We start from the raw sequence: 25803 nt of genomic DNA on the forward strand, positions 1-25803 counted from the left end.
GGACTGAAGGGTCTCTTTCTGTGCTGTACATCTCTATGACTCTATAGAGACCTACAGAACAGAGGTGGTCAGTTTAGCTCAGTTGGCTGGATAGCTGGCTTGACACGTGTAACGTGGGTTCAATTCCCACACCAGCCGAGGTCACTATAAAGGAGCCTCCTTCTGAATCTTTCCCTTCGTGGTAGCCCTTAGATTAAGACTACTGTTAGTCCTCTGTCTCTCTCTCTCTCTAATCAAAAATTAACCCTAAGGTCTGCTAAGACAATGGTGACTAACTCTCAAGAGCACTGAAGAAGGCCTTTTGGCCCATTGAATCTGTGCCAGTCAAAACAAAGCACCTAATAATTGCAATCCCCATACACTTGGCCTTACCATCACAGGTGCATTTAGATTTAGAACTATCTCTGTATTATTTTGAGATTAATAAGAATCACAGCAATTCAATCCAATCCATAATGGACATTTTTAAGGTCGTGTTATGAGGCAGAAATTTGACACTGAACCATCTGTGGAGATAAGAAAGAGAGACAACCAAACGTTTCGTGACAGAGGTGCAATGTGAAGGAATAGGGAGGTTAGAGAGTGGAACTCCCCTACTCAGGAACTAGGTGAAGGCAAGGCTGCAAAGACGGAACAATTAATATCAGGAACACGCAAGTAACCAGAATTAACAGCATCTGGATGGGAACATGGATAGGATGGCGATTTTTGAGAGGATTTGTAGCTCAGATTAATGATAAGTCTGTAAGTTAGCTCGATGAGCTGGAAGGTTTGTTTTCAGACATTTCGTCACCAGACTAGGTAACATCATCAGTGAGAGTCTCTGGTGAAGCGCTGGTGGTATGTCCCACCTCTCTATTTATAGGTCTTGGTTTCTTAAGGTGGGTGATGTCATTTCTGGTTCTTTTTTTCATGGGAAGGTAGATAGAGTCTAAATCAATGTGTTTATTGATGGAGTTCTGGTTAGAATGCCATGCCACTAAGAATTCTCATGTGTGTCTTTGTTTTACCTGTCCTGTGTATGTCGTCCCTGTCAAATTGGTGTCCTTCTTTGTCTGTATGTATAGAAACTAGTGAGAGTGAGTCCTGTCTTTTGGTGGCCGGTTGGTGTTCATGTATCCTGGTGGCATGTTTCCTGGTAGTTTGTCCGATATAGTGTTTTTTTTACAGTTCTTGCATAGTATCTTATAAATGACATTAGTTTAGCTGGTGGTATCTAATGGATCCTTTAGGTTAATTAGTCGCAGTTTAAGTGTGTTGGTAACTTTGTGGGCACATCCTAGGACAGGCGAAACAAAGATACACACGGGAATTCTTAGAGGCATGGCATTCTAACCAGAACTCCATCAATAAACACATCGATTTAGATCCTATATACCTTCCATGAAAAAAATAACTGGACATGACATCAACCACCTTAAGAAACCAAGACCTATAAATAGAGGGGTGGGACATACCACCAGCGCTTCACCAGAGACTCTCACTGATGATGTTACCTAGTCTGGTGACGAAACATCAAAATCAAACCTTCCAGCTTAGCAAGCTAACTTATATATATATATGAATAGGAAGGGTTTCGAGGGATATGGGCCAAATGCTGGTAAATGGGACGAGAGCAATTTAAGATATCTGGTCGGCATAGACGGATTGGACCAAAGGGTCTGTTTCTGTGCTGTGACCCTAAAGGAGATGGAGATGAGGAGGGTTGAGGTATTTGAAAATGACAATGAAACACAGGGCTGATTTATTGTTTCTGCGCAACACAGTTCCGTTCAATACAGGTCAGCTTCCTGCGATACTTGTCCTTTTGTGCAATGTAAGTGCCACACTCTAAGCCAGCGTTTCTAGTCCATTGCCTTGAGAAGGTGGTGGGGAGCTGCTTTCTCAAACCACTCCGGTCCAAGTGGTCTGGTTACATCTGTAAAGTGCTGTTGCTATTCATTCCTAGGTAGGTCTGCAGGGAGGATCTCAGCTGAAGATGTCCAAAGCAATGAAAGGTCACGTTGCTCAAAAAGTAAGGTGGATCACAGATAAGAAAGGATGGGGAAGGGATTCTTTAAAATGTCCCTTTGTGTCTCCCCCCTTCCTCGCGTTGACTGTATTTTGAGAAATGGCCTATATATTCTGCTACACCTTGGTTTTCAGGGGGAGAAGAATTACCTGAAGACTTCACCCCACCCCAAACCCCAGTTAATCTTCAGTTTTGTCCAAATATCCAGCATCTCTCTCATGTTTATACAAATTGTTATGTCGGGTTATACTAACTTTATAGCACAGCAACAGGCCATTCAGCCCAACACGCTCACACTTATCCCAGAGATTTCAGAGCAAAGGATGTGTACCTGGACTGCTGTCCTCATTCTCCGTCGAGCTGCTGAGTGGCCAAGATTCAAACCTGGATGGAGGGTAGACAAATGCAGATCGTTACTCAGCTTTCCTTCAGGCACTTGGGTGAAGACTCAAGTCTCCAAATCACATATTATCGAAAAGGGGAAAGTGGCGTTGTAGCAATGTCACAGGACTAGCAATCCAGAGTCCCAGGTTAACACAGAAACATAGACAATTGGAGCAGGATGAGGCCATTCATCCCTTTGAGCTTGCCTCCACATGATCATGGCTGATCGTCCAACTCAGTTCCCCTGTCCCTGCTTTCTCCCCATACCTTTTGATCCCTTTAATCCTAAGAACTAGATCTAACTCCTTGCTGAAAACATTCAATGTTTCGCCTCAACCGTTTTCTGTGGCAGAGGATTCCACAGTCTCCCCACTCTCTGGGTGAAAACATTTCTCCTCATCTCAGTCCTAAAACGTCCACCCCGTATCCTTAAACTGTATCTCCTGATTGTGAACAGCCCCATCTTTGGGGAATATCTCCACGACTCTATAACTAACGAAAGGCCATCAACTGGAAACATTAACTCTGTTTTTTCTTCCTCTCTCCACTGATGCTGCCTCATCTGTTTGGTATTCCCAGCATTTTCCATTGTTATTTCAGATTCCCACAACTTTGGTGATTACACTTCCACCCACCTCTACTTCCTGTCGAGACTTCTTTCCAATCTCTCTGGTTTCTCTGTCTTTGCTATATCCATTCCAATGACATGACCTTCCATACCGATGATTCAGGTGGCACGATGGCTCAGTGGTTAGCACTGCTGCCTCACAGCGCCAGGGATCCGGGTTCGATTCCAGCCTCGGGTGACTGTCTGTGTGAAGTTTGTACGTTCTCCCCATGTCTGTGTGGGTTTCCTCCCACAATCCAAAGATGTGCAGGTTAGGGTGGATTGGCCATGCTAAATTGCCCATTGTTAGTGAGTTTTGAGAAGATTTGTAGTTCAGGTTGAGGTTCTGGATGTAGGTTTGCTCACCGAGCTGATGAAATCAAATCTTCCAGCTCAGCGAGCAAGCCTACAACCAATGCCCATAGTGTTAGGGCATTGGTCAGAGGAAAATGGGTCTGGGTGGGTTACTGTTTGGAGAGTTGGCATGGACTGATTGGGCCAAATGGCCTGTTTCCACACTGTCGGCAATCTAATCGAGAAACAGAATTCCGGCTTTCTCCATGGAAGATCCTCTTGTTGTATGTGATGGGGCCTGAACCATTCCTACCTATCTTGCTCGACCATTCCCATCCCTTCCAGAACCACAATGGGGTTCTCCCCTGGCTCGTAAGGTCAACACAAAGGAATGGAAATGCAACTGCTTCTCTCTGCTACTCCTTACCCCTTCAGCTGAGCTTGCTTTCTCTCCTTAAAAATATATATATTTCAGACCGAATTTTGCAGCAGTAAAGACAAAATCCCAGCAAGTCACTCTGCAGAATTGACAGTGGCCCACAATATTATCTACGTCACACGAAGAATACAAACATTATGCATTAGAGCAAAAAGTCAAAAAGCGTGGCACTGGAAAAGCGCAGCAGGTCGGGCAGCACCCCGAGGAGCAGGAGATATTCCTGATGAAGGGCTTTTGCCCGAAATGTCGATTCTCCTGCTCCTGGGATGCTGCCTGACCTGCTGTGCTTTTCCAGCACCACACTCTCGACTCTGATCTCCAGCATCTGCAGTCCTCACTGTCTTTGAGGAGAAAGTGAGGACTGCAGATGCTGGAGATCAGAGCTGGAAATGTGTTGCTGGAAAAGCGCAGCAGGTCAGGCAGCATCCAGGGAACAGGAGAATCGACGTTTCGGGCATAAGCCCTTCTTCAGGAACTGACTCCCAGTCCCACAAGAGCAAAGGCAAAACGTACCAATCTTTTCACACCCAATGTTATGTATATGCACTTTTGAATGGTTTGTTGAGCACTGAGTCCAGTTTAGCGGCAAGTCATAAGTCGTTTTGTCCTGGGTAGCCGCATACTCCAAACTCTGAACTCAGTCTCACCCAAATTGCTGTGTACTAGGCCATAAGTGTCCAAGATGCCAAAGGATTTTACCTGCTGGCTGGTTCCTCTTGTCTGAGTCGCCTCATCATAGATTCTTTGCAAGGTGGGAATGGCATCATGGATAATCTATTCATCTCCCTCTCGTGTTCAATATCGCTCCACAACAACTCCTGAAATACAGTTCGGTTTAAGATTTAATTTCTAGAGGAGCTTGTGTTCTGCAGTGGATATTGTCCCTGTCTCTGGTTTGGGGTAAAGCCTATGTTCAAACCCCAGCACAGGACTTGATGGGCCAGGGGAGAGGTGTGTCACAAAGATGTTGATAATTAAGCTACAAACCCAAGTGGCACGGTGGCTCAGTGGTTAGCACTGCTGCCTCACAGCGCCAGGGACCCAGGTTCGATTCTAGCCTCGGGTGACTATCTGTGTGGAGATTGTACATTCTCCCCGTGTCTAAGTGGGTTTCCTCCCACAGTCCAAACATGTGCAGATTAGGGTGAATTGCCCACCATGTCCAGGGATGTGTAAGTTAGGTGCCTCATTCAGGGGGAAAATATAAAAACATAATAGGGTAGTGGATTGTATCTGTGTGGGATATCTTCGGACGGCCAGTGTGGACTTGTTGGGCCAAATGGTCTGCTTCCACACTGTGAAACAGAAGTTGCTGGAAAATTTCAGCAGGTCTGGCAGCATCTGTGGAGAGGAAATTAGAGTTAACGTTTTGGGGTCAGTGACCCTTCCTCAGAAGTTTCTGACACGCTGATTAGAGGTGACGAGCATGTTCTCTGGTCCATGGTTACCCACTGGTGGGTATAATGCATGCCATAAGACTCCATATGTATGTATTGTCCCCATTTCTTTTTTTCATTCATTTGTGTTATGTTGGCGTTACTGGCTGGGCCCAGCATTTACTGTCAATCCCTAGTTGCCCCTTGAGAAGGTAGGGGTGAGCTGCAGTCCACCTGCTGTGTGTTGACCCACAATGCCATTAGGGAGGGAATTCCAGGATTTTGACCCAGCGACAATGAGGGAACGGCAATGGATTTCCAAGTCAGGATGGGGAGTGACTTGGAGGGGAACTTGCAGGTGGTGTTCTCATGTATCTGCTGCCTTTACCCTTCTAGATGGAAGGGTCATGGGTTTGGAAGGTGCTGTCTGAGGATCTTTGGGGAACTTCTGCAGTGCATTTTGTACACACTGCTGCTACTGAGCATCGGTGGTGGAGGGAGTGGATACTTGTGGATGTGGGCTGCTTTGTCCTGGATGGTGTCAAGCTTGTTAACTTAAAGAATCAATGGAGAACTCTCCTGTTTCAATGTATCAAGTTCAAAGCAAATAAGTCATTAATCAAGAGGGAGTTAACACATACAAAAAGCCTCTATTATTGATTAGAGCAAAGTGAACTGCTCCGATAGCTGGGATAATTGTGTTCTGAGGAATCAAAAGGATCCCTAGGCCAGGGAGACTGTGACGCAGCCTGAGTTTCAGATTGCACACAGAAGCCAAACACTAGGGATGCTGGAAATCTGAAGTTAAAGACAAAAATTGCAGGAAATACTCAGCAGGTCCCGCAGCGTGACAGAAATGGAGTTTCAGGCAGAATTGATCTCTCTTCAAAACAGCAAGAAGATAGAAATGTAAATTATTGTCCTTATCTAGTTGCCCCGGGGTTTTAAGAGAGTGGAAGGAGGGTGGGGGGAGAGGGGACAGGGAAGAGTTAACTTGAGGAACAGCAACTTAGCTGTCAACTCAACTCTCCACAGCCTCCTGGACTCAACACATTAGATGTCCCAGCATGCTTTACTGCAGCTTCATAGACAGCAGCTTGACATCGAGCCACAGAGAGGAGATGTTAATGCAGATGGCCAAGGGCTTTGGTGAAAGAGTCTTGAGGAACGTCTTCTACAGAATCCCTACAGCGTAGAAACAGGCCATTCAGCCCACACTGACCCTCAAAAGAGCATCCCATTCGGTCCCACTATCCCCATAAACCTGCATTTCCCATGACCAATCTACCCAGCCTGTATATCCCTGAACACTATGGACAATTTCCCATGGCCAATCCACCGAACCGGCACATCTTTGGACTGTGGAAGGAAACCGGAGCACCCGGAGGAAACCCACGCAGACACTTGGAGAATGTGCAAACTCCACATAGACAGTCTAGAATTGAACCCGGGTCCCTGGCGCTGTGAGGCAGCAGTGCTAACCACTGAGCCACCCCTCAAAAGCGGGAAAGAAGCAGATGTCAACTTCGATGATGTGGCCTCGCAATTGAAGGCACGCCCACCAATGATGGAGAGATTAACACTGGAAATGGTCAAAATGCACAAAGTGGAGGGAAGCACAGTGGCCATTGGATGGTTGTACACCAGGAGGTGTTTATAGAGAAGGGTGGGGTCATTGAGGTACCGGGAAACAAGGATGAGAATTTCAAAATCACGCAAGGACCAAATTAAAACGGAAACAGTCCAACTAATGCATTAAATCCACATAACAAAGGCAAGCACACCGAACACTGTGGAAACTTACCACTGGGGACAACTCTTCACCATATTCACTCACTAGAAAATTAAAAAGAAACAGACATGTTGCTGTTGTCATTATTGTCACTTAGTAATTCAGTCATGTCGTTGTTTACAAAATAATTCATTGCATTGATATCAAGTGGGTTTAGTTTTTTTTTAATAATTTCTCAGCATTTTAGAATACTGCATTCAATGTTTTTTCTTCCTGCTCCAGGAAGGATGTTGTGAAACTTGAAAGGGTTCGGAAAAGGTTTACAAGGGTGCTGCCAGGATTGGAGGGTTTGAGCCACAGGGACAGGCTGGGGGCTTTTTGCTCCCTGGAGTGTCGGAGGCTGAGGGGTGAGACCAGAATTGCACACAGTATTCCAAAAGTGGCCTAACCAATGTCCTGTACACCTGCAACATGACCTCCCGACGCCTATACTCAATACACTGACTAATAGGCTGGAGCTATTTTCCCCAGAGCGCCAGAGGCTGAGGGGTGACCTCACTGAAGTTTACAAAATCATGAAGGGTATAGTTAGCTTGAATAACCAAAGTCTTTTTCCCAAGATAGCGGAGTCCAAAACTTGACGGCATAGGTTTAGGGTGAGAGGGGAAAGATTTAAAAGGGACCTCAGGGGCAACCTTTTCATGCAGAGGGTGTTGCGTGTATGGAATGAGCTGCCAAAGGAAGTGGTGGAGGCTGGTACAATTACAACATTTAAAAGGCATCTGAATGGGTATGTGAGTAGGAAGGGTTTAGAGGGATGTGGGCCAAAAGCTGGCAAATGGGGCCAGATTAGGTTAGGATAGCTGGTTGGCATGGACTGAAGGGTCTGTTTCTGCGCTGTATGACTCTATGTAGGCTTTTCATATATTGTAGTCAGCTGCATTGATATATCCAATTTCTCTGAACAATCCTTCAGGGCTATCGGCTTTAGGAGAAATTGGGATCAATTCTAACTCAGTTCAGGATTCCACAGGAATGAATGAAGTTGTGGATTTACAGCAGGTATAATGAGAGGATGAGGTGGGATAGGATAGAAAATGACCTTTACACCCAGTGCTGTCCGTTTCTGACATTCAAACTGACCCCATTTATCTCAGATAGTGGTTTTAATGCAGATCCTAATCCCTCCCAGCTCACAATCTAACAGCTAGATGCGAGCCTGATTTCTCATTCGGTGACAATAAACTAAAAGATATTTGAGGTAGAAGGTTTTGGGCAGGGGTCAGGGGTCACACTTGCCATCTGAAGTATAGGTATCACTAGTAAGGCTGACATGTGTTGCTTATCCCTAGTTGTCCTTGAACTGAGTGGCTTGCAAGGCCATTTCAGAGAGCAGTTCAGCGTTTGAGAGGGTTTTGAATCATATTTAGATAAGGTTAGGAACATAGTATCATAAGAACACGAGCAGGCCATTCAGCCCAATGAACCTGTTCTATATTCATTACAATCATAATGATTGAAGACATCAATGCCAGTTTCTCTCATTATCTCCATATCACATTAAATCATTGCATTTGAAAATCTATCAATTTCTACTTTAAACGTACTCAAGAAAACTATTTTACTCAACCCTATGAACAAAAATGTTTCTCCTCATCTCAGTCCTAAGTGGCTTCCTCCTTATTGTTAAATTATGTCCCCTCCTTGTAGACTCCCCAGCTAGGGGAAATCATCTCACCTTTTCCTTTCAAATTCACTCACAGGATGGGAATATTGCCCAGAGGGCAGATTAGATTAGATTACTTACAGTGTGGAAACAGGCCCTTCGGCCCAACAAGTCCACACCGACCCACCGAAGCGTAACCCACCCATACCCCTACATTTACCCCTTTACCTAACACTACGGGCAATTTAGCATGGCCAATTCACCTGACTTGCACATCTTTGGACTGTGGGAGGAAACCGGAGCCCCCGGAGGAAACCCACGCAGACACGGGGAGAACGTGCAAACTCCACACAGTCAGTCGCCTGAGGCGGGAATTGAACCCGGGTCTCTGGCGCTGCGAGGCAGCAGTGCTAACCACTGTGCCACCGTGCCGCCCACCAAGTAGTTAAGAGTCAACCACATCGCTGTGGGTCTGGAGTCACATGTAGGCCAGACCAGGTAAGGATGGCAGTTTCCTTCCTTAAAGGGCGTTAGCAAATGAGATGGGATTTTCCAACAATCGACAATGGAATTGTGGTCATCAGTAGACTCTTAATTCCAGATTTTGTTTTTGTTGAATTCAAATTCAAAGTCTACCATCTGCCATGAAGGGATTTGAAACCAGGTCCCCAGATCATGACCTGAATCACTGAATTAATTTATAATAATAATAATAATAATAATAATAATAATAATACCACCATACCATTGCCTCTCCTTGTCTATCCCTTTAAGTAGGTTCAAATGAAATTGCCTCTCATTCTTTGAAACTCTAGGGAATACAGGCCCAGTTTGTCCACTGTCTCTTCATAGGATAGTCCCACTCTCCTGGGAACAAATCTGGTGAACCTTGATTGCACTCCCTCTATGGCAGGAAGATATTCCGAAGGTAAGGAGACCAAAACTGCATACAGGACCGTAGGTGGGGCCTAACCAAGGTTCAACATAATTGCGGCAAAACTTCACATTCTTGGACTGAAATGCTCTTTCAATTAAGGCTAACATTCCAATTAACTTTCTTAGTAGCTCGCTGAACTTGCACCTTAGCCTTTAGTGATGTATCTATGAGAACATCAAAGATCATACAGTCATAGAGATGTACAGCATGGAAACAAGCCCTTCAGTGTAACTCTTCCATGCCGATCAGATATCCTAAACTAATCTAGTCCCACTGGCCAGCACTTGGCCCATATCCCTCTCAGCCCTTCCTATTCATATAGGCGAAAGTGAGGACTGGAGATGCTGGAGATTAGAGTCAAGATTAGAGTGGTGCTGGAAAAGCACAGCAGGTCAGGCAGCATCCGAGGAACAGGAAAATCAAAGTTTCGGGCAGGAACCATTCCTGATGAAGGGCTCCTACCCGAAACATTGATTTTCCTGCTCCTCGGATGCTGCGTGACCTGCTGTGCTTTTCCAGCACCACTCTAATCTTGACTCTTCCTATTCATATATCCACGCAGATGCCTTTTAAATGCTGTAAATAGCGCTGAAAATGTGTTGCTGGAAAAGCGCAGCAGGTCAGGCAGCATCCAAGGAGCAGGAGAATCGACGTTTCGGGCATTAGCCCTCCTTCAGGAAATGCTGTAATTATACCAGCCTCAACCACTTCCTCTGACAACTCATTCCATACATGTACCATGAAGAAGTTGCCTCTCAGGTCCGTTGTAATCTTCCCCCTCTCACCCTAAACCTATGCCTTGTGGTTTTGCATTCCCCTACCCTGGGGGTTTAATTGCCTGAAGGAATGCAGTTGCTGTAGATTATGTAATAATTCTATAAAAATATATTGTCCGAATCCATACCAGACAATTTTTCCCTGAAGCTAGTTTAAACTCTCCCCAACAACAGCAGCAAATCTCCCTGTGATGGTACAAGTCTCCAGACCACCTGCCCCGGAACCATTTCAATCCCTCAGAAATCAGAAACAAAAGCAGAAATTGTTGGGAAAAGCTCAGCATGTCTGGCAGCATCTGTGCAGAGAAATCGGAGTTAATGTTTCAGATCCAGTGATCCTTCCTAAAAACGTTTCAGAAATCTGGGATCCTTCTGGTAATACGGTGGCACGGTGACTCAGTGGTTAGCACTGCTGCCCCACAGCACCACAGACCTGAGTTTGATTCCCGCCTCAGGCGACTGTCTGTGTGGAGTTTGCACATTCTCCCCGTATCTGTGTGGGTTTCCTCCGGGTGCTCCGGTTTCCTCCCATAGTCCAAAGGTGTGCAGGTCGGGTGAATTGGCCATGCTAAATTGCTCATCGTGTTCGGTGCTTTAGTCAGAGGGAAATGGGTCTGGATGGGTTACTCTTTGGAGGGGCGGTGTGGACTTGTTGGGCCACACTGTAGGGAATCTAATCTTCCCTCTCAAGTTAATTCTCCAACCACATGTCCAATTTTCCTGGCAATGATAGATTACCTTCACTGAAGAACATTAATGAACCAGATGGGTTTTGGGACAATTGACTGTAGCTACATGGTTTTCCATTAAGCCAACTCCTTATTCGACATTTTCTTGCAATCAAATTTCACCATGCGGAGTTCAAATTGCTAGTCCATTGACGTTACCACGGAATTGTAAAAAGGCTAAATCACCATAGTCCTACCCTCTTATTACAGAGGGAGACATCTGATGTGGATTAACCTGAGGGTCACCACACCAAAGGTAAGAGGAGAGACTGAGGACAGCCCTTGCTGGTACCCTCAGCCAACGCTTAGTATCACTCCGTATTACAGACCAGCCATCCAGCCAACTGAGCTAACAGCCCCAACCATAACTACCCCTCACAGTCTGGAGCTAATGAAAAGTGCAATTCAAATTACCCTAACAGGAGCAATAACCTACAAATACGTTATCACCCATTAACTAAATGATAATTACACAAGGCTAGCATTGTATTTAATAGCTTTTTTGAATTCAAGTGTCAGCAGCTGCTAGGGTATTTAAATCAGATCATTGGCCAGAGGACTGGGTATTGCTAGTCCAGTGACATATCTCAGACTCCCGGCCTCAGTGTGGTCTCTAACTCCCGGCCTCAGTGTGGTCTCTAACTCCCGGCCTCAGTGTGGGTCTCTAACTCCCGGCCTCAGTGTGGACTCAAACCCCCGGCCTCAGCGTGGGTCTCTAACTCCCAGCCTCAGTCTCGTCTCTAACTCCCGGCCTCAGTGTTGACTCGAACCCCCGGCCTCAGTGTGGGTCTCTACCTCCTGGCCTCAGTGTGGACTCGAACCCCCGGCCTCAGTGTGGGTCTCTAACTCCCGACCTCAGTGTGGGTCTCTAACTCCCGGCCTCAGTGTGGGTCTCTAACTCCCGGCCTCAGAGTGGACTCTAACTCACGGCCTCAGCGTGGACTCGAACCCCTGGCCTCAGTGTGGGTCTCTAACTCCCGGCCTCAGTGAGGTCTCTAACCCCCGGCCTCAGTGTGGTCTCTAACTCCCGGCCTCAGTGTGGGTCTCTAACTCCCGGCATCAGTGTGGGTCTCTAACACCCGGCCTCAGTGTGGACTCGAACCCCCGGCCTCAGCGTGGGTCTCTAACTCACTGCCTCAGTGTGGGTCTCTAACTCTTGGCCTCAGCGTGGACTCAAACTCCTAGCCTCAGTGTGGACTCAAACTCCCGGCCTCAGTGTGGGTCTCTAACTCCCGGCCTCAGTGTGGACTCAAACTCCCGGCCTCAGTGTGGACTCAAACTCCCGGCCTCAGTGTGGGTCTCTAACTCCCGGCCTCAGTGAGGGTCTCTAACTCCCAGCCTCAGTGTGGGTCTCTAACTCCCGCCCTCAGTGTGGGTCTCTAACTCCCGGCCTCAGTGTGGTCTCTAACTCCAGCCTCAGTTTTGTTCTCTAACTCCTGGCCTCAGTGTGGGACTCAAACCCCCGGCCTCAGAATGGACTCAAACTCCCGGCCTCAGTGTGGGACTCAAGCTCCCGGCCTCAGAGTGGACTTTAACTCACGGCCTCAGCGTCGACTCGAACCCCTGGCCTCAGTGTGGGTCTCTAACTCCCGGCCTCAGTGTGGTCTCTAACTCCCGGCCTCAGTGTGGGTCTCTAACTCCCAGCCTCAGTGTGGTCTCTAACTCCCGGCCTCAGTGTGGTCTCTAACTCCCGGCCTCATTGTGGGTCTCTAACTCCCGGCATCAGTGTGGGTCTCTAACACCCGGCCTCAGTGTGGACTCGAACCCCCGGCCTCAGTGTGCGTCTCTAACTCCCGGCCTCAGTGTGGACTCGAACCCCCGGCCTCAGCGTGGGTCTCTAACTCACGGCCTCAGTGTGGGTCTCTAACTCCCGGCCTCAGCGTGGACTCAAACTCCCGGCCTCAGCGTGGACTCAAACTCCCAGCCTCAGTGTGGACTCAAACTCCCGGCCTCAGTGTGGACTCAAACTCCCAGCCTCAGTGTGGACTCAAACTCCCGGCCTCAGTGTGGGTCTCTAACTCCCAGCCTCAGTGTGGACTCAAACTCCCGGCCTCAGTGTGGGTCTCTAACTCCCAGCCTCAGTGTGGACTCAAACTCCCAGCCTCAGCGTGGACTCGAACCCCTGGCCTCAGTGTGGACTCAAACGCCCGGCCTCAGTATGGGTCTCTAACTCCTGGCCTCGTGTGGGTCTCTAACTCCCGGCCTCAGTGTGGACTCAAACTCCCGGCCTCAGTGTGGACTCAAACTCCCAGCCTCGTGTGGGTCTCTAACTCCCGGCCTCAGTGTGGGTCTCTAACTCCCAGCCTCAGTGTGGGTCTCTAACTCCCGGCCTCAATGTGAGTCTCTAACTCCCGGCCTCAGTGTGGGTCTCTAACTCCTGGCCTCAGTGTAGGTCTCTAACTCCCGGCCTCAGTGTGGGTCTCTAAGTCCCGGCCTCAGTGTAGGTCTCTAACTCCCGGCGTCAGTGTGGGTCTCTAAGTCCCGGCCTCAGTGTGGTCTCTAACTCCCGGCCTCAGTGTGGGTCTCTAACTCCCGGCCTCAGTGTGGGTCTCTAAGTCCCGGCCTCAGTGTTGGTCTCTAACTCCCGGCCTCAGTGTGGGACTCAAACTCCCCGCCTCAGAATGGACTCAAACTCCCGGCCTCAGTGTGGGTCTCAAACTCCCGGCCTCAGTATGGGCTCAAACTCCCGGCCTCAGTGTGGGTCTCTAACCCCCGTCTCAGTGTGGGACTCAAACTCCCGGCCTCAGAGTGGACTCAAACTCCCGGCCTCAGTGTGGGACTCAAACTCCCAGCCTCAGTGTGGACTCAAACTCCCGGCCTCAGTGTGGGTCTCTAACTCCCGGCCTCAGTGTGGACTCAAACTCCCAGCATCAGCGTGGACTCGAACCCCTGGCCTCAGTGTGGACTCAAACTCCCGGCCTCAGTATGGGTCTCTAACTCCTGGCCTCAGTGTGGGTCTCTAACTCCCGGCCTCAGTGTGGACTCAAACTCCCGGCCTCAGTGTGGACTCAAACTCCCAGCCTCGTGTGGGTCTCTAACTCCCGGCCTCAGTGTGGGTCTCTAACTCCCAGCCTCAGTGTGGGTCTCTAACTCCCGGCCTCAGTGTGAGTCTCTAACTCCCGGCCTCAGTGTGGGTCTCTAACTCCTGGCCTCAGTGTAGGTCTCTAACTCCCGGCCTCAGTGTGGGTCTCTAACTCCCGGCCTCAGTGTAGGTCTCTAACTCCCGGCCTCAGTGTGGGTCTCTAAGTCCCGGCCTCAGTGTGGGTCTCTAACTCCCGGCCTCAGTGTGGGTCTCTAAGTCCGGCCTCAGTGTGGTCTCTAACTCCCGGCCTCAGTGTTGGTCTCTAACTCCCGGCCTCAGTGTGGGACTCAAACTCCCCGCCTCAGAATGGACTCAAACTCCCGGCCTCAGTGTGGGTCTCAAACTCCCGGCCTCAGTATGGGCTCAAACTCCCGGCCTCAGTGTGGGTCTCTAACCCCCGTCTCAGTGTGGGACTCAAACTCCCGGCCTCAGTGTGGTCTCTAACTCCCGGCCTCAGTGTGGGTCTCTAACTCCCGGCCTCAGTGTGGACTCAAACCCCCGGCCTCAGCGTGGGTCTCTAACTCCCAGCCTCAGTCTCGTCTCTAACTCCCGGCCTCAGTGTTGACTCGAACCCCCGGCCTCAGTGTGGGTCTCTACCTCCTGGCCTCAGTGTGGACTCGAACCCCCGGCCTCAGTGTGGGTCTCTAACTCCCGACCTCAGTGTGGGTCTCTAACTCCCGGCCTCAGTGTGGGTCTCTAACTCCCGGCCTCAGAGTGGACTCTAACTCACGGCCTCAGCGTGGACTCGAACCCCTGGCCTCAGTGTGGGTCTCTAACTCCCGGCCTCAGTGAGGTCTCTAACCCCCGGCCTCAGTGTGGTCTCTAACTCCCGGCCTCAGTGTGGGTCTCTAACTCCCGGCATCAGTGTGGGTCTCTAACACCCGGCCTCAGTGTGGACTCGAACCCCCGGCCTCAGCGTGGGTCTCTAACTCACTGCCTCAGTGTGGGTCTCTAACTCTTGGCCTCAGCGTGGACTCAAACTCCTAGCCTCAGTGTGGACTCAAACTCCCGGCCTCAGTGTGGGTCTCTAACTCCCGGCCTCAGTGTGGACTCAAACTCCCGGCCTCAGTGTGGACTCAAACTCCCGGCCTCAGTGTGGGTCTCTAACTCCCGGCCTCAGTGAGGGTCTCTAACTCCCAGCCTCAGTGTGGGTCTCTAACTCCCGCCCTCAGTGTGGGTCTCTAACTCCCGGCCTCAGTGTGGTCTCTAACTCCAGCCTCAGTTTTGTTCTCTAACTCCTGGCCTCAGTGTGGGACTCAAACCCCCGGCCTCAGAATGGACTCAAACTCCCGGCCTCAGTGTGGGACTCAAGCTCCCGGCCTCAGAGTGGACTTTAACTCACGGCCTCAGCGTCGACTCGAACCCCTGGCCTCAGTGTGGGTCTCTAACTCCCGGCCTCAGTGTGGTCTCTAACTCCCGGCCTCAGTGTGGGTCTCTAACTCCCAGCCTCAGTGTGGTCTCTAACTCCCGGCCTCAGTGTGGTCTCTAACTCCCGGCCTCATTGTGGGTCTCTAACTCCCGGCATCAGTGTGGGTCTCTAACACCCGGCCTCAGTGTGGACTCGAACCCCCGGCCTCAGTGTGCGTCTCTAACTCCCGGCCTCAGTGTGGACTCGAACCCCCGGCCTCAGCGTGGGTCTCTAACTCACGGCCTCAGTGTGGGTCTCTAACTCCCGGCCTCAGCGTGGACTCAAACTCCCGGCCTCAGCGTGGACTCAAACTCCCAGCCTCAGTGTGGACTCAAACTCCCGGCCTCAGTGTGGACTCAAACTCCCAGCCTCAGTGTGGACTCAAACTCCCGGCCTCAGTGTGGGTCTCTAACTCCCAGCCTCAGTGTGGACTCAAACTCCCGGCCTCAGTGTGGGTCTCTAACTCCCGGCCTCAGTGTGGACTCAAACTCCCAGCCTCAGCGTGGACTCGAACCCCTGGCCTCAGTGTGGACTCAAACGCCCGGCCTCAGTATGGGTCTCTAACTCCTGGCCTCGTGTGGGTCTCTAACTCCCGGCCTCAGTGTGGACTCAAACTCCCGGCCTCAGTGTGGACTCAAACTCCCAGCCTCGTGTGGGTCTCTAACTCCCGGCCTCAGTGTGGGTCTCTAACTCCCAGCCTCAGTGTGGGTCTCTAACTCCCGGCCTCAATGTGAGTCTCTAACTCCCGGCCTCAGTGTGGGTCTCTAACTCCTGGCCTCAGTGTAGGTCTCTAACTCCCGGCCTCAGTGTGGGTCTCTAAGTCCCGGCCTCAGTGTAGGTCTCTAACTCCCGGCGTCAGTGTGGGTCTCTAAGTCCCGGCCTCAGTGTGGTCTCTAACTCCCGGCCTCAGTGTGGGTCTCTAACTCCCGGCCTCAGTGTGGGTCTCTAAGTCCCGGCCTCAGTGTTGGTCTCTAACTCCCGGCCTCAGTGTGGGACTCAAACTCCCGGCCTCAGAATGGACTCAAACTCCCGGCCTCAGTGTGGGTCTCAAACTCCCGGCCTCAGTATGGGCTCAAACTCCCGGCCTCAGTGTGGGTCTCTAACCCCCGTCTCAGTGTGGGACTCAAACTCCCGGCCTCAGAGTGGACTCAAACTCCCGGCCTCAGTGTGGGACTCAAACTCCCAGCCTCAGTGTGGACTCAAACTCCCGGCCTCAGTGTGGATCTCTAACTCCCGGCCTCAGTGTGGACTCAAACTCCCAGCATCAGCGTGGACTCGAACCCCTGGCCTCAGTGTGGACTCAAACTCCCGGCCTCAGTATGGGTCTCTAACTCCTGGCCTCAGTGTGGGTCTCTAACTCCCGGCCTCAGTGTGGACTCAAACTCCCGGCCTCAGTGTGGACTCAAACTCCCAGCCTCGTGTGGGTCTCTAACTCCCGGCCTCAGTGTGAGTCTCTAACTCCCGGCCTCAGTGTGGGTCTCTAACTCCTGGCCTCAGTGTAGGTCTCTAACTCCCGGCCTCAGTGTGGGTCTCTAACTCCCGGCCTCAGTGTAGGTCTCTAACTCCCGGCCTCAGTGTGGGTCTCTAAGTCCCGGCCTCAGTGTGGGTCTCTAACTCCCGGCCTCAGTGTGGGTCTCTAAGTCCGGCCTCAGTGTGGTCTCTAACTCCCGGCCTCAGTGTTGGTCTCTAACTCCCGGCCTCAGTGTGGGACTCAAACTCCCCGCCTCAGAATGGACTCAAACTCCCGGCCTCAGTGTGGGTCTCAAACTCCCGGCCTCAGTATGGGCTCAAACTCCTGGCCTCAGTGTGGGTCTCTAACCCCCGTCTCAGTGTGGGACTCAAACTCCCGGCCTCAGAGTGGACTCAAACTCCCGGCCTCAGTGTGGGACTCAAACTCCCGGCCTCAGAGTGGACTCAAACTCCCGGCCTCAGTGTGGGACTCAAACTCCCGGCCTCAGAGTGGACTCAAACTCCCGGCCTCAGTGTGGGTCTCTAACTCCCGGCCTCAGTGTGGTCTCTAACTCCCGGCCTCAGTGTGGGTCTCTAACTCCCGGCCTCAGTGTGGGTCTCTAACTCCCGGCCTCAGCGTGGGTCTCTAACTCCCGGCCTCAGTGTGGGTCTCTAACTCCCGGCCTCAGTGTGGTCTCTAACTCCCGGCCTCAGTGTAGTCTCTAACCCCCGGCCTCAGTGTGGGTCTCTAACTCCAGGCCTCAGTGTGGACTCAAACTCCCGACCTCAGCGTGAATTGGAATCCCCGGCCTCAGTGTGGACTCAAACTCCCGGCCTCAGCGTGGTCTCAGACTCCTGGCCTAAGCCCAGCGTGGTCTGGAGTCAAGGCCCAGTGTGGACTGGAGGCTAGTTGCCAGCGTGGACTGAGTTGGAAGGACTGTTATTCTGAACTTTATGTCTTTACTTTTCTAATTTATTCCTACGATTTGTAATGCTGGACTTCTTATTTCGTTATTTTCTACTTTTTTATCCCTAAGTATTTGTATTTAAGAATCAATATCTAGGTACCTTGTATCTAAGATGGTGCCATAAGTAGCACTTGTAAACATTTCACTCATGTGAGCACGTGACAATAAAGCTAATTCTATTCAATACCTCTACACCACCACCACTCACAGTCATAGAAACCACCATGAAATGACTCTGTAAGTGGTTGTAAGATGTGCTTTTGCCTGGTATTTTGTTACAAGTATTTATTTCATATAGTTTAACACAACTAATGGAGCTGCCTTTCCTCACAAGCGTCACCTCCAGGTTCCTGCTTTCCAGCTGCCCAAGAGTATTTGAAATATTTGAGCACAATTCAAATTATCAGCAAGATAAACACTGTCTGCTACAGAGTGGGGATGTCTGTCTCAGCGGCTGGTCAAGTCAAAGTAATTAACTTGCAGCAGCTCAAACTCAATTCACACGAGTGAATCAGAGAGAGAGTTCCCACCAGCTGTGCAAACAGGTTTGAGGACAGACAGACTGAGGAATCGAGGCATCACAGGCATCTGCTGCTACTGTGCACCTCAGCGTCAGATTGCTGAGCACAGCGATGGCAAACTGACTTAACAGAAAAACACAGTTGGCCATGCGTCCTGGATTCGCTTCAGCTGCCAGCTGTCAGCACACTGTAAACTGAGACATCCGTAGGCTCAGTGCAGGAAGAAACCACCATCTGTGGGCTCGTCAAGCAAGGCTGCTCTGACTACCCTAGCCCCGTCCCCAGACCCATTTAATTATCCCTTCTGCTACCCAAACTGTGTCTGCGTCTGTCTGTGTCTATGGATGTGCCTGTGTGTATATTTATATATTCATGTTCGTGTGTGTGTGTATGTTTGTGTGTGTGTGAGTTAGTGAGAGTGTGTGTGTGTGTGTGTGGTATGTGTGTGTGTGTAGGTATGTGTGTGTATGTATGTGTGTGTGTATGTGTGTATGTATATGTGGGTATGTGTGTGTAGGCGTGTGTGTGGGTATATGTGTGTGTGTATGTGTATGTGGGTATGTGTGTGTATGTATATGTGTGTATGTATGTGTGTATGTGTATGTGTGTGTGTGGGTATGTATGTGTGTGTATGTGTATGTGTGTGTGTGGGTATGTGTGTGTACGTATGTGTGTGTAGGCATGTGTGTGTGGGTATGTGTGTGTGTGTATGTGTGTGTGTGTGTGTGTGTCCATGTGCCTCTGTGCACGTGTGTGAGTGAGTGAATGAGTGAGTGAGAATGTGTGTGTGTGTGTGCGCGCGCGCGCACGTCAGTGGGTGTGTGCATTCGTGGGTGCATGTGCCTGTTTGTCTGTTATTGTGTGTGTGTGTGTGAGATTGTGTGTGTGTGTGATTGTGTGATTGTGTGTGTGTGATTGTGTGTGTGTGATTGTGTGTGTGTGTGAGACTGTGTGTGTGTGATTGTGTGATTGTGTGTGTGTGATTGTGTGTGTGTGTGAGACTGTGTGTGTGTGATTGTGTGATTGTGTGTGTGTGATTGTGTGTGTGTGTGAGACTGTGTGTGTGTGATTGTGTGATTGTGTGTGTGTGATTGTGTGTGTGTGTGAGACTGTGTGTGTGTGATTGTGTGATTGTGTGTGTGTGATTGTGTGTGTGTGTGAGACTGTGTGTGTGTGATTGTGTGTGTGTGAATCTGTGCATCAGTGGGTGTGTGCATTAGTGGATGCATGTGCCTGTGTGTCTGTGATTGTGTGTGTGTGTGTGTGTGCATCAGTGGGTGTGTGCATTAGTGGGTGTATGTGCCTGTGTGTCTGTGATTGTGTGTGATTGTGTGTCTGTGTGATTGTGTGTGTGCGCATCAGTGGGTGTATGTGCCTGTGTGTCTGTGATTGTGTGTGTGATTGTTTTTGTGTGTGTGATTGTGTGTGTGTGTGATTGTGTGTGTGTGTGCGTGTGCATCAGTGGGTGTGTGCATTAGTGGGTGTATGTGCCTGTGTGTCTGTGATTATGCGTGTGTCTGTGTGTCTGTGTGTGTGTGTGTGTGCCTGCTGCCTACAGGATATTGAGAAAAGTTGAATTCAACATTGCTTCTGTCTTGCTCCAGGGATGAAAGGGTTACAAGGAGCCCATGACACTATCAACTCTAGATACAAGGTCTATTAAAGCCACAGAGCCTTCACATATTTCTCCCCCTGTCCAGGGACAAAGTAACCAGGAAATCGTGTTGCTTTCTCTTCCTGCACGATTGTCTGCGCCTACCCCTTCCCACTGCTCTCCCCTTGCTCCACTCCCCTCTCCCCTCTGCTGTTTGAGTCATCCTGTGCCACACACTGTTGTCTAAGGCCATAGAGAGAGCCAACCATCTCCACAGCCTGTACCATCACTACATGTTACACAGAATGGACTTACAACATAGAAACAGGCCATTTGGCCCAAACTGGGCATGCTCCAACACAAGCCGATTCATCTCACCCTATCAACATGTCCTCCTAATCTTTACCATATGTAAAATGGAACTTAGGAGAAGGTCATTCGGCCCTTTGAGTCTGCACCTTCATTCAACAAGTTCATAGCCAATCTGATTGTCATCTCAACTCCTTTCCTGCCTGCCCCTATAATTCTACCCCTCCTCCCCCCACCATGTATCAACTCACTTCATTGCCTCAACATGTCTTAGGCTAACAATCACAGAGAATGCTAGAAAAACTCAGCAGGTCTGGGGGGACGGAAAGAGAGTTAACAATTCAATTCCAATATAACTTCTTCAGAATTCGTTCTAGTTCTGAACTACCTAGTCAGGTCCATGCCCTCCAACAACCCACCCTCCCATCCTGGCACCTTCCCCTGCCACCGCAGGAATTGCAAAACCTGCGCCCACACCTCCTCCCTCACCTCCATCCAAGGCCCTAAAGGAGCCTTCCACATCCATCAAAGTTTTACCTGCACATCCACTAATATCATTTATTGTATCCGTTGCTCCCGATGCGGTCTCCTCTACATTGGGGAGACTGGACACCTCCTAGCAGAGCGGTTTAGGGAACATCTCTGGGACACCCACACCAATCAACCACACCGCCCTGTGGCCCAACATTTCAACTCCCCCTCCCACTCTGCCGAGGACATGGAGGCCCTGGGCCTCCTTCACCGCCGCTCCCTCTCCACCAGGTGCCTGGAGGAGGAACGCCTCATCTTCCGCCTCGGAATACTTCAACTCCAGGGCATCAATGTGGACTTCACCAGTTTCCTCATTTCCCCTTCCCCCACCTCACCCTAGTTCCAAACTTCCAGCTCAGCACTGTCCCCATGACTTGTCCTACCTGCCTATCTTCTTTTCCACCTATCCACTCCACCCTCCCCCTGCCCCCTGACCTATCACCTTCATCCCCTCCCCCACTCACCTATTGTACTCTATGCTACTTTCTCCCCACCCCCATCCTCCTCTCACTTATCTCTCCACCCTTCAGGCTCTCTGACTGTATTCCTGATGAAGGGCTTTTGCCCGAAACGTCGATTTTACTGCTCCTCGGATGCTGCCTGAACTGCTGTGCTTTTCCAGCACCACCCTCATCTAAACTCTGGTTTCCAGCATCTGCAGTCATTGTTTTTGCCATTCACTCTATGTTTGTCTCTCCACAGATGCTGCCAGACCTGCTGAGTTTCTCCAGCATGCTTACTCCAGATTTCCAGCACCCACAGTATTTTGCTTTGATTCAGATATTTCAGAGGCTCAGCCAGCTTCCCCTTAAATGTATCTAAGCAGTGCACCTCAATTGTTCCTTCTGGTAGCAAGTCCATATCCGAACCAATGTGTCAGTGAAGATGAGCTCCTAAAACCCCCATTGGTTTCAATGTTGATTTTGTTATCTTTATGCTCTCTACCTTTGATCACACACAAAACTGGAAATACACTCCCCACACATTCCTAACAACCTTTTCGCAAAACATGAGGCCCAGCTTGCTCGCTCTTCACTGATAGGTTGTTGCGTGGTCCATAGAGACCAATACAATCAGGACAGGACTCATGCACATAATGGGAAGATCCTGGAGTGTGTTGCTGAACAAAGAGTCCGTGGAGTGCAGGTTCACAGTTTCTTGAAAGTGGAGTCGCAGGTAAATAAGCTACTGAGGAAGCATTTGGTATGCTTTCCTTTATTGGTTAGTGCATTGAATATTGAAGTTGTGAGGTTAAGTTGCAGCTGTACAGGACATTGGTTAGACTACTTTTGGATTCTGGCCTCCCTGCTATAGGAATGATACTGTGAAACTTGAAAGGGTTCAGAAAGATTTGCAAGGCTGTTGCCAGGGTTTGAGCTATCGGGAGAGGCTAAATGGGCTGGGGCTGTTTTCCCTGGAGCGTCAGAGGCTAAGGGGTGATCTTATAGAGGTTTATAAAATCATGAGGGGCACAGATAGGATAAATAGACAAAGGTCTTTTCCCTGGGGTAGGGGAGTCCAGAACTAGAAGGCTTAAGGTGAGAGGGGAAAGATATAAAAGGGACTTAAGGGACAACTTTGTCACACAGAGGGTGGTGCGTGTATGGAATGAGCTGCCAGAGGATGTGGTGGAGGTTGGTACAATTATAGTATTTAAAAGGCATCTGAATAGGAAGGGGTTAGAGGGATATGGGCCAAGTGCTGGCAAATAGGACTAGATTAATTTAGGATATTTGGTCGGCATAAATGAGTTGGACCAAAGGGTCTGTTTCCATGTTGTATATGTCTATGACGATTTTAAAAGAGAAATTCGACCTTCCAGTCAATAGGTGAAAGGTCAACACAATAAAATGCCGTATTTTAAGACTTCTTCTGTAGCAAAAGGCTTAAAGCACCATTGACTAAACACAATATTGGCAAGTAGCTCATAAACCATAAGACAACATCTTCCCCTTTTACCGTCAGCACTACCAAAAGTACACTTCAGATATAATTTACAATGTTCTTTAAGTAAACGCTCAAATATCTCATGGGGAAACAGTCCAAAGTGATTTTTAGTGACTGAGGATTTATTTCTCTTCACTTCTTTGCTCAACCGGAGAAGTTTTAGTCTCAGAGCTGAGCTTTTTTTTACTCCTGGAGATTCTTTCTCTAGTACAAGTTCAACAGGGTTTTCCAACCTTGTTTCCAATCTCTCACAAGATTCCACCATCCGAGCCACATCCTTCCTGCAGCCCTTTTGCAACCTCTCCCCAACCACTCCTGCCCAAATCCAACCTGTAGCGAGGAACATGCCATATGTTTGGAAACGCACCGCTCGGTCAAGGAATGGGAACTCGGGATGCATTCCTCGGTTTTCGTCGGATGTCTCATCCATTGCTGAAAGGAACTGACGAGGCAACTAAGATGACTCTTCAGAACAAGGCCCAGCATGGTCCAATCAGGCAGTGTGGAGGACAGCCAGAGGGTTGGGGCCTTTGCTCGAAAACTAAGCCGGCAGATCTCGCTCTCGGTAACACCACCATGGAGACCATGGCAGCTGCCAGAGGACAAGCAATACCTCCAGGACCACAGATTGCACAGGAGTGGTTTGAGGCACTTAGAAGGGGAGGGTGGAGGGTTCTAAGTTTCAGGGTCATGGAGAAAGAGAGAAATAGGCTGTCAGCGACCATCCTCTTTATCCACTGTCCTTGCCCTCAACTGCACTGCCTGAGGACCTTCTCTCCACCATTAGGGATGGATTTACGTTCAATGTATTTTGTCTATTTATATCCCGTCAATGTTTGCCACTGACTGTCAGTCATGAGGGTCACCAACCGTACCTGGAAGATCCCTGCTCTGTGTTGATGACGAATCCAATCTCTGGAATGAAAGAAGAAGGTGGAGTTTAGACATTGAACCTGAATATTCTGTTTTCCCACCAGTTACAGTCCCACACCAACATCCGTTCTTGGAAAGGGACCCACTTGTAGCCCATCCCTTGAGGAGATGGCGGTGAGGCAGTTAGCAATGGGCATCAAATGTTGGTCTTGGCAGTGGTGCCCAAGGTACACCGAAGCCTTTTTAAACTCATCAGCAGGAAGTCCCACTTTTGACAGAGAAGGGAAAGATCCAATCGGGACCTTAGGGGTAACGTTCACACACAGAGGGTGGTGCACACAGAGGGTGGTGCACACAGAGGTGGTGCACACAGAGGGTGGTGCACACAGAGGGTGGTGCACACAGAGGTGGTGCACACAGAGGGTGGTGCACACAGAGGGTGGTGCACACAGAGGGTGGTGCACACAGAGGTGGTGCACACAGAGGGTGGTGCACACAGAGGGTGGTGCACACAGAGGTGGTGCACACAGAGGGTGGTGCACACAGAGGTGGTGCACACAGAGGGTGGTGCACACAGAGGGTGGTGCACACAGAGGAAGTGTGAGATGCAGGTACAGCTAAACGTTTGAAAGACATTCGACAGGTACATGATTAGGGAAGATGTAGTGGAACGGTCACCGGACCCGAAACGTTAACTGATTTCTCTCCACAGGTGCTGCCAGACCCGCTGAGCTTTTCCAGTAATTTCTGTTTTTGTTTCTGTTTTCCGTGGTTCTTTTAGCCTTTATTAAGGTTTAGAGGGATATGGGCCAAACGCAGGCAAATGGGACAAGTTTGGTTTAGGAAACTGGGCCAGCATGGACGGGTGGGGCCGAAGGGCCTGTTTCTGTGCCATAAGACTCTATGGCAGAAGCAGAGAGGAGAGTTACTTTCTGTTTCACAATCTGAAAGAGTTCTCGCTGTTTAAGGCTCTGTAGCCTTATCCTTCACTCCAGCTTCCACTTTGGGCTGTATCAGGTAGCACAATGTTACACATATTTGTCTAATCAACCTGTTCACAGATGTAATGACACACCTCTGGAGCAGGTGGCACTTGAACACAGGTCTCCTGGCTCAGAGGTAAAAGCACTACCACTGTACAACAAGAATCCACTCCCACAGTGCGATAATCTCATAGGGTCTGGCTGGGACATCAACTGGAACAGAGGACCATGTGATGATTATTTGTTAGTTAAGGGATTGGGAGAGAATGAACCAACTATATATGTGTATCTATAACATAAGTATATATGGTGAATAAGTAATCAGTGGGTTGGCGTTGGTGGTGTGATTCGAAAACCATATGGTCTGGACTCTGTCTAACCAGTTGTTAGCCACTGCTGATTAACACATGAGCCCAAGGGGTTCTGGATGAAGCACTGGGCCTCATGCCCTGTTCATTATTAACATCATTCACTTCCATGTTCACAAGGTCGCACTCTGTTGAAACTATTTCCTCTTTGACCTGTGTCTGTGTGGGTTTCCTTCGGGTGCTCTGGTTTCCTCCTACATTCCAAAGATGTGCAGGTCCTGCTATTGGCCATGCTAATTTGCCCCATAGTGTCCAGGGATGTGCAGGTTAGGTGGATTGGCCATGCTAATTTGCCCCATAGTGCCCAGGGATGTGCAGGTTAGGTGGATTGGCCATGCTAATTTGTTGAAACTTTATTGCTGGAACAGCACAGCAGGTCAGGCAGCATCCAGGGAACAGGAAATTCGACGTTTCGGGCACAGGCCCTTCTTCAGGAATGAATGATTCCTGAAGAAGGGCCTGTGCCCGAAACGTCGAATCTCCTGTTCCCTGGATGCTGCCTGACCTGCTGTGCTGTTCCAGCAATAAAGTTTCAACTTTGATCTCCAGCATCTGCAGACCTCACTTTCTCCATGCTAATTTGCCCCATAGTGCCCAGGGATGTGCAGGTTAGGTGGATTGGCCATGCTACATTGCCCTATACTGTCCAGGGATGTGCAGGTTAGTTGGGTCAGCCACAGGAAATGCGGGGTTACAGGGATGGGGTGGGTCTGGCTGGGATGCTCTTTAGAGGGTTGGGGCCGAATGGCCTACTTCGACATGTAGGGATTCTATAAACCTGCCCAGTATCCGTTCCACAATTGATGCCCCTTTTCTCCCC

At 49.6% G+C, this 25803-nt stretch overlaps 1 protein-coding gene across 1 annotated transcript in view; it reads right to left on the reverse strand.

The window, feature by feature from the left end:
• The window catches only part of LOC122542252 (caspase recruitment domain-containing protein 11-like), a 128793-nt gene that overhangs the window by 31096 nt on the left and 71894 nt on the right, over positions 1–25803 (reverse strand). Inside the window, exons 10-13 of the mRNA XM_043679794.2 lie at positions 23635–23674; positions 6916–6947; positions 4435–4553; positions 2343–2395 (exon numbers count right to left, since the gene is read on the reverse strand). Coding sequence (XP_043535729.2) covers positions 2343–2395; positions 4435–4553; positions 6916–6947; positions 23635–23674 — 244 coding nt within the window. The remainder of the gene's footprint in view (positions 1–2342; positions 2396–4434; positions 4554–6915; positions 6948–23634; positions 23675–25803) is intronic.

This window comes from Chiloscyllium plagiosum, unplaced genomic scaffold (assembly GCF_037043375.1).
Source record: "Chiloscyllium plagiosum isolate Xiang-an unplaced genomic scaffold, Cpla_swu_hap1 HiC_scaffold_33, whole genome shotgun sequence".
In the NCBI taxonomy this organism is placed as follows: domain Eukaryota; kingdom Metazoa; phylum Chordata; class Chondrichthyes; order Orectolobiformes; family Hemiscylliidae; genus Chiloscyllium; species Chiloscyllium plagiosum.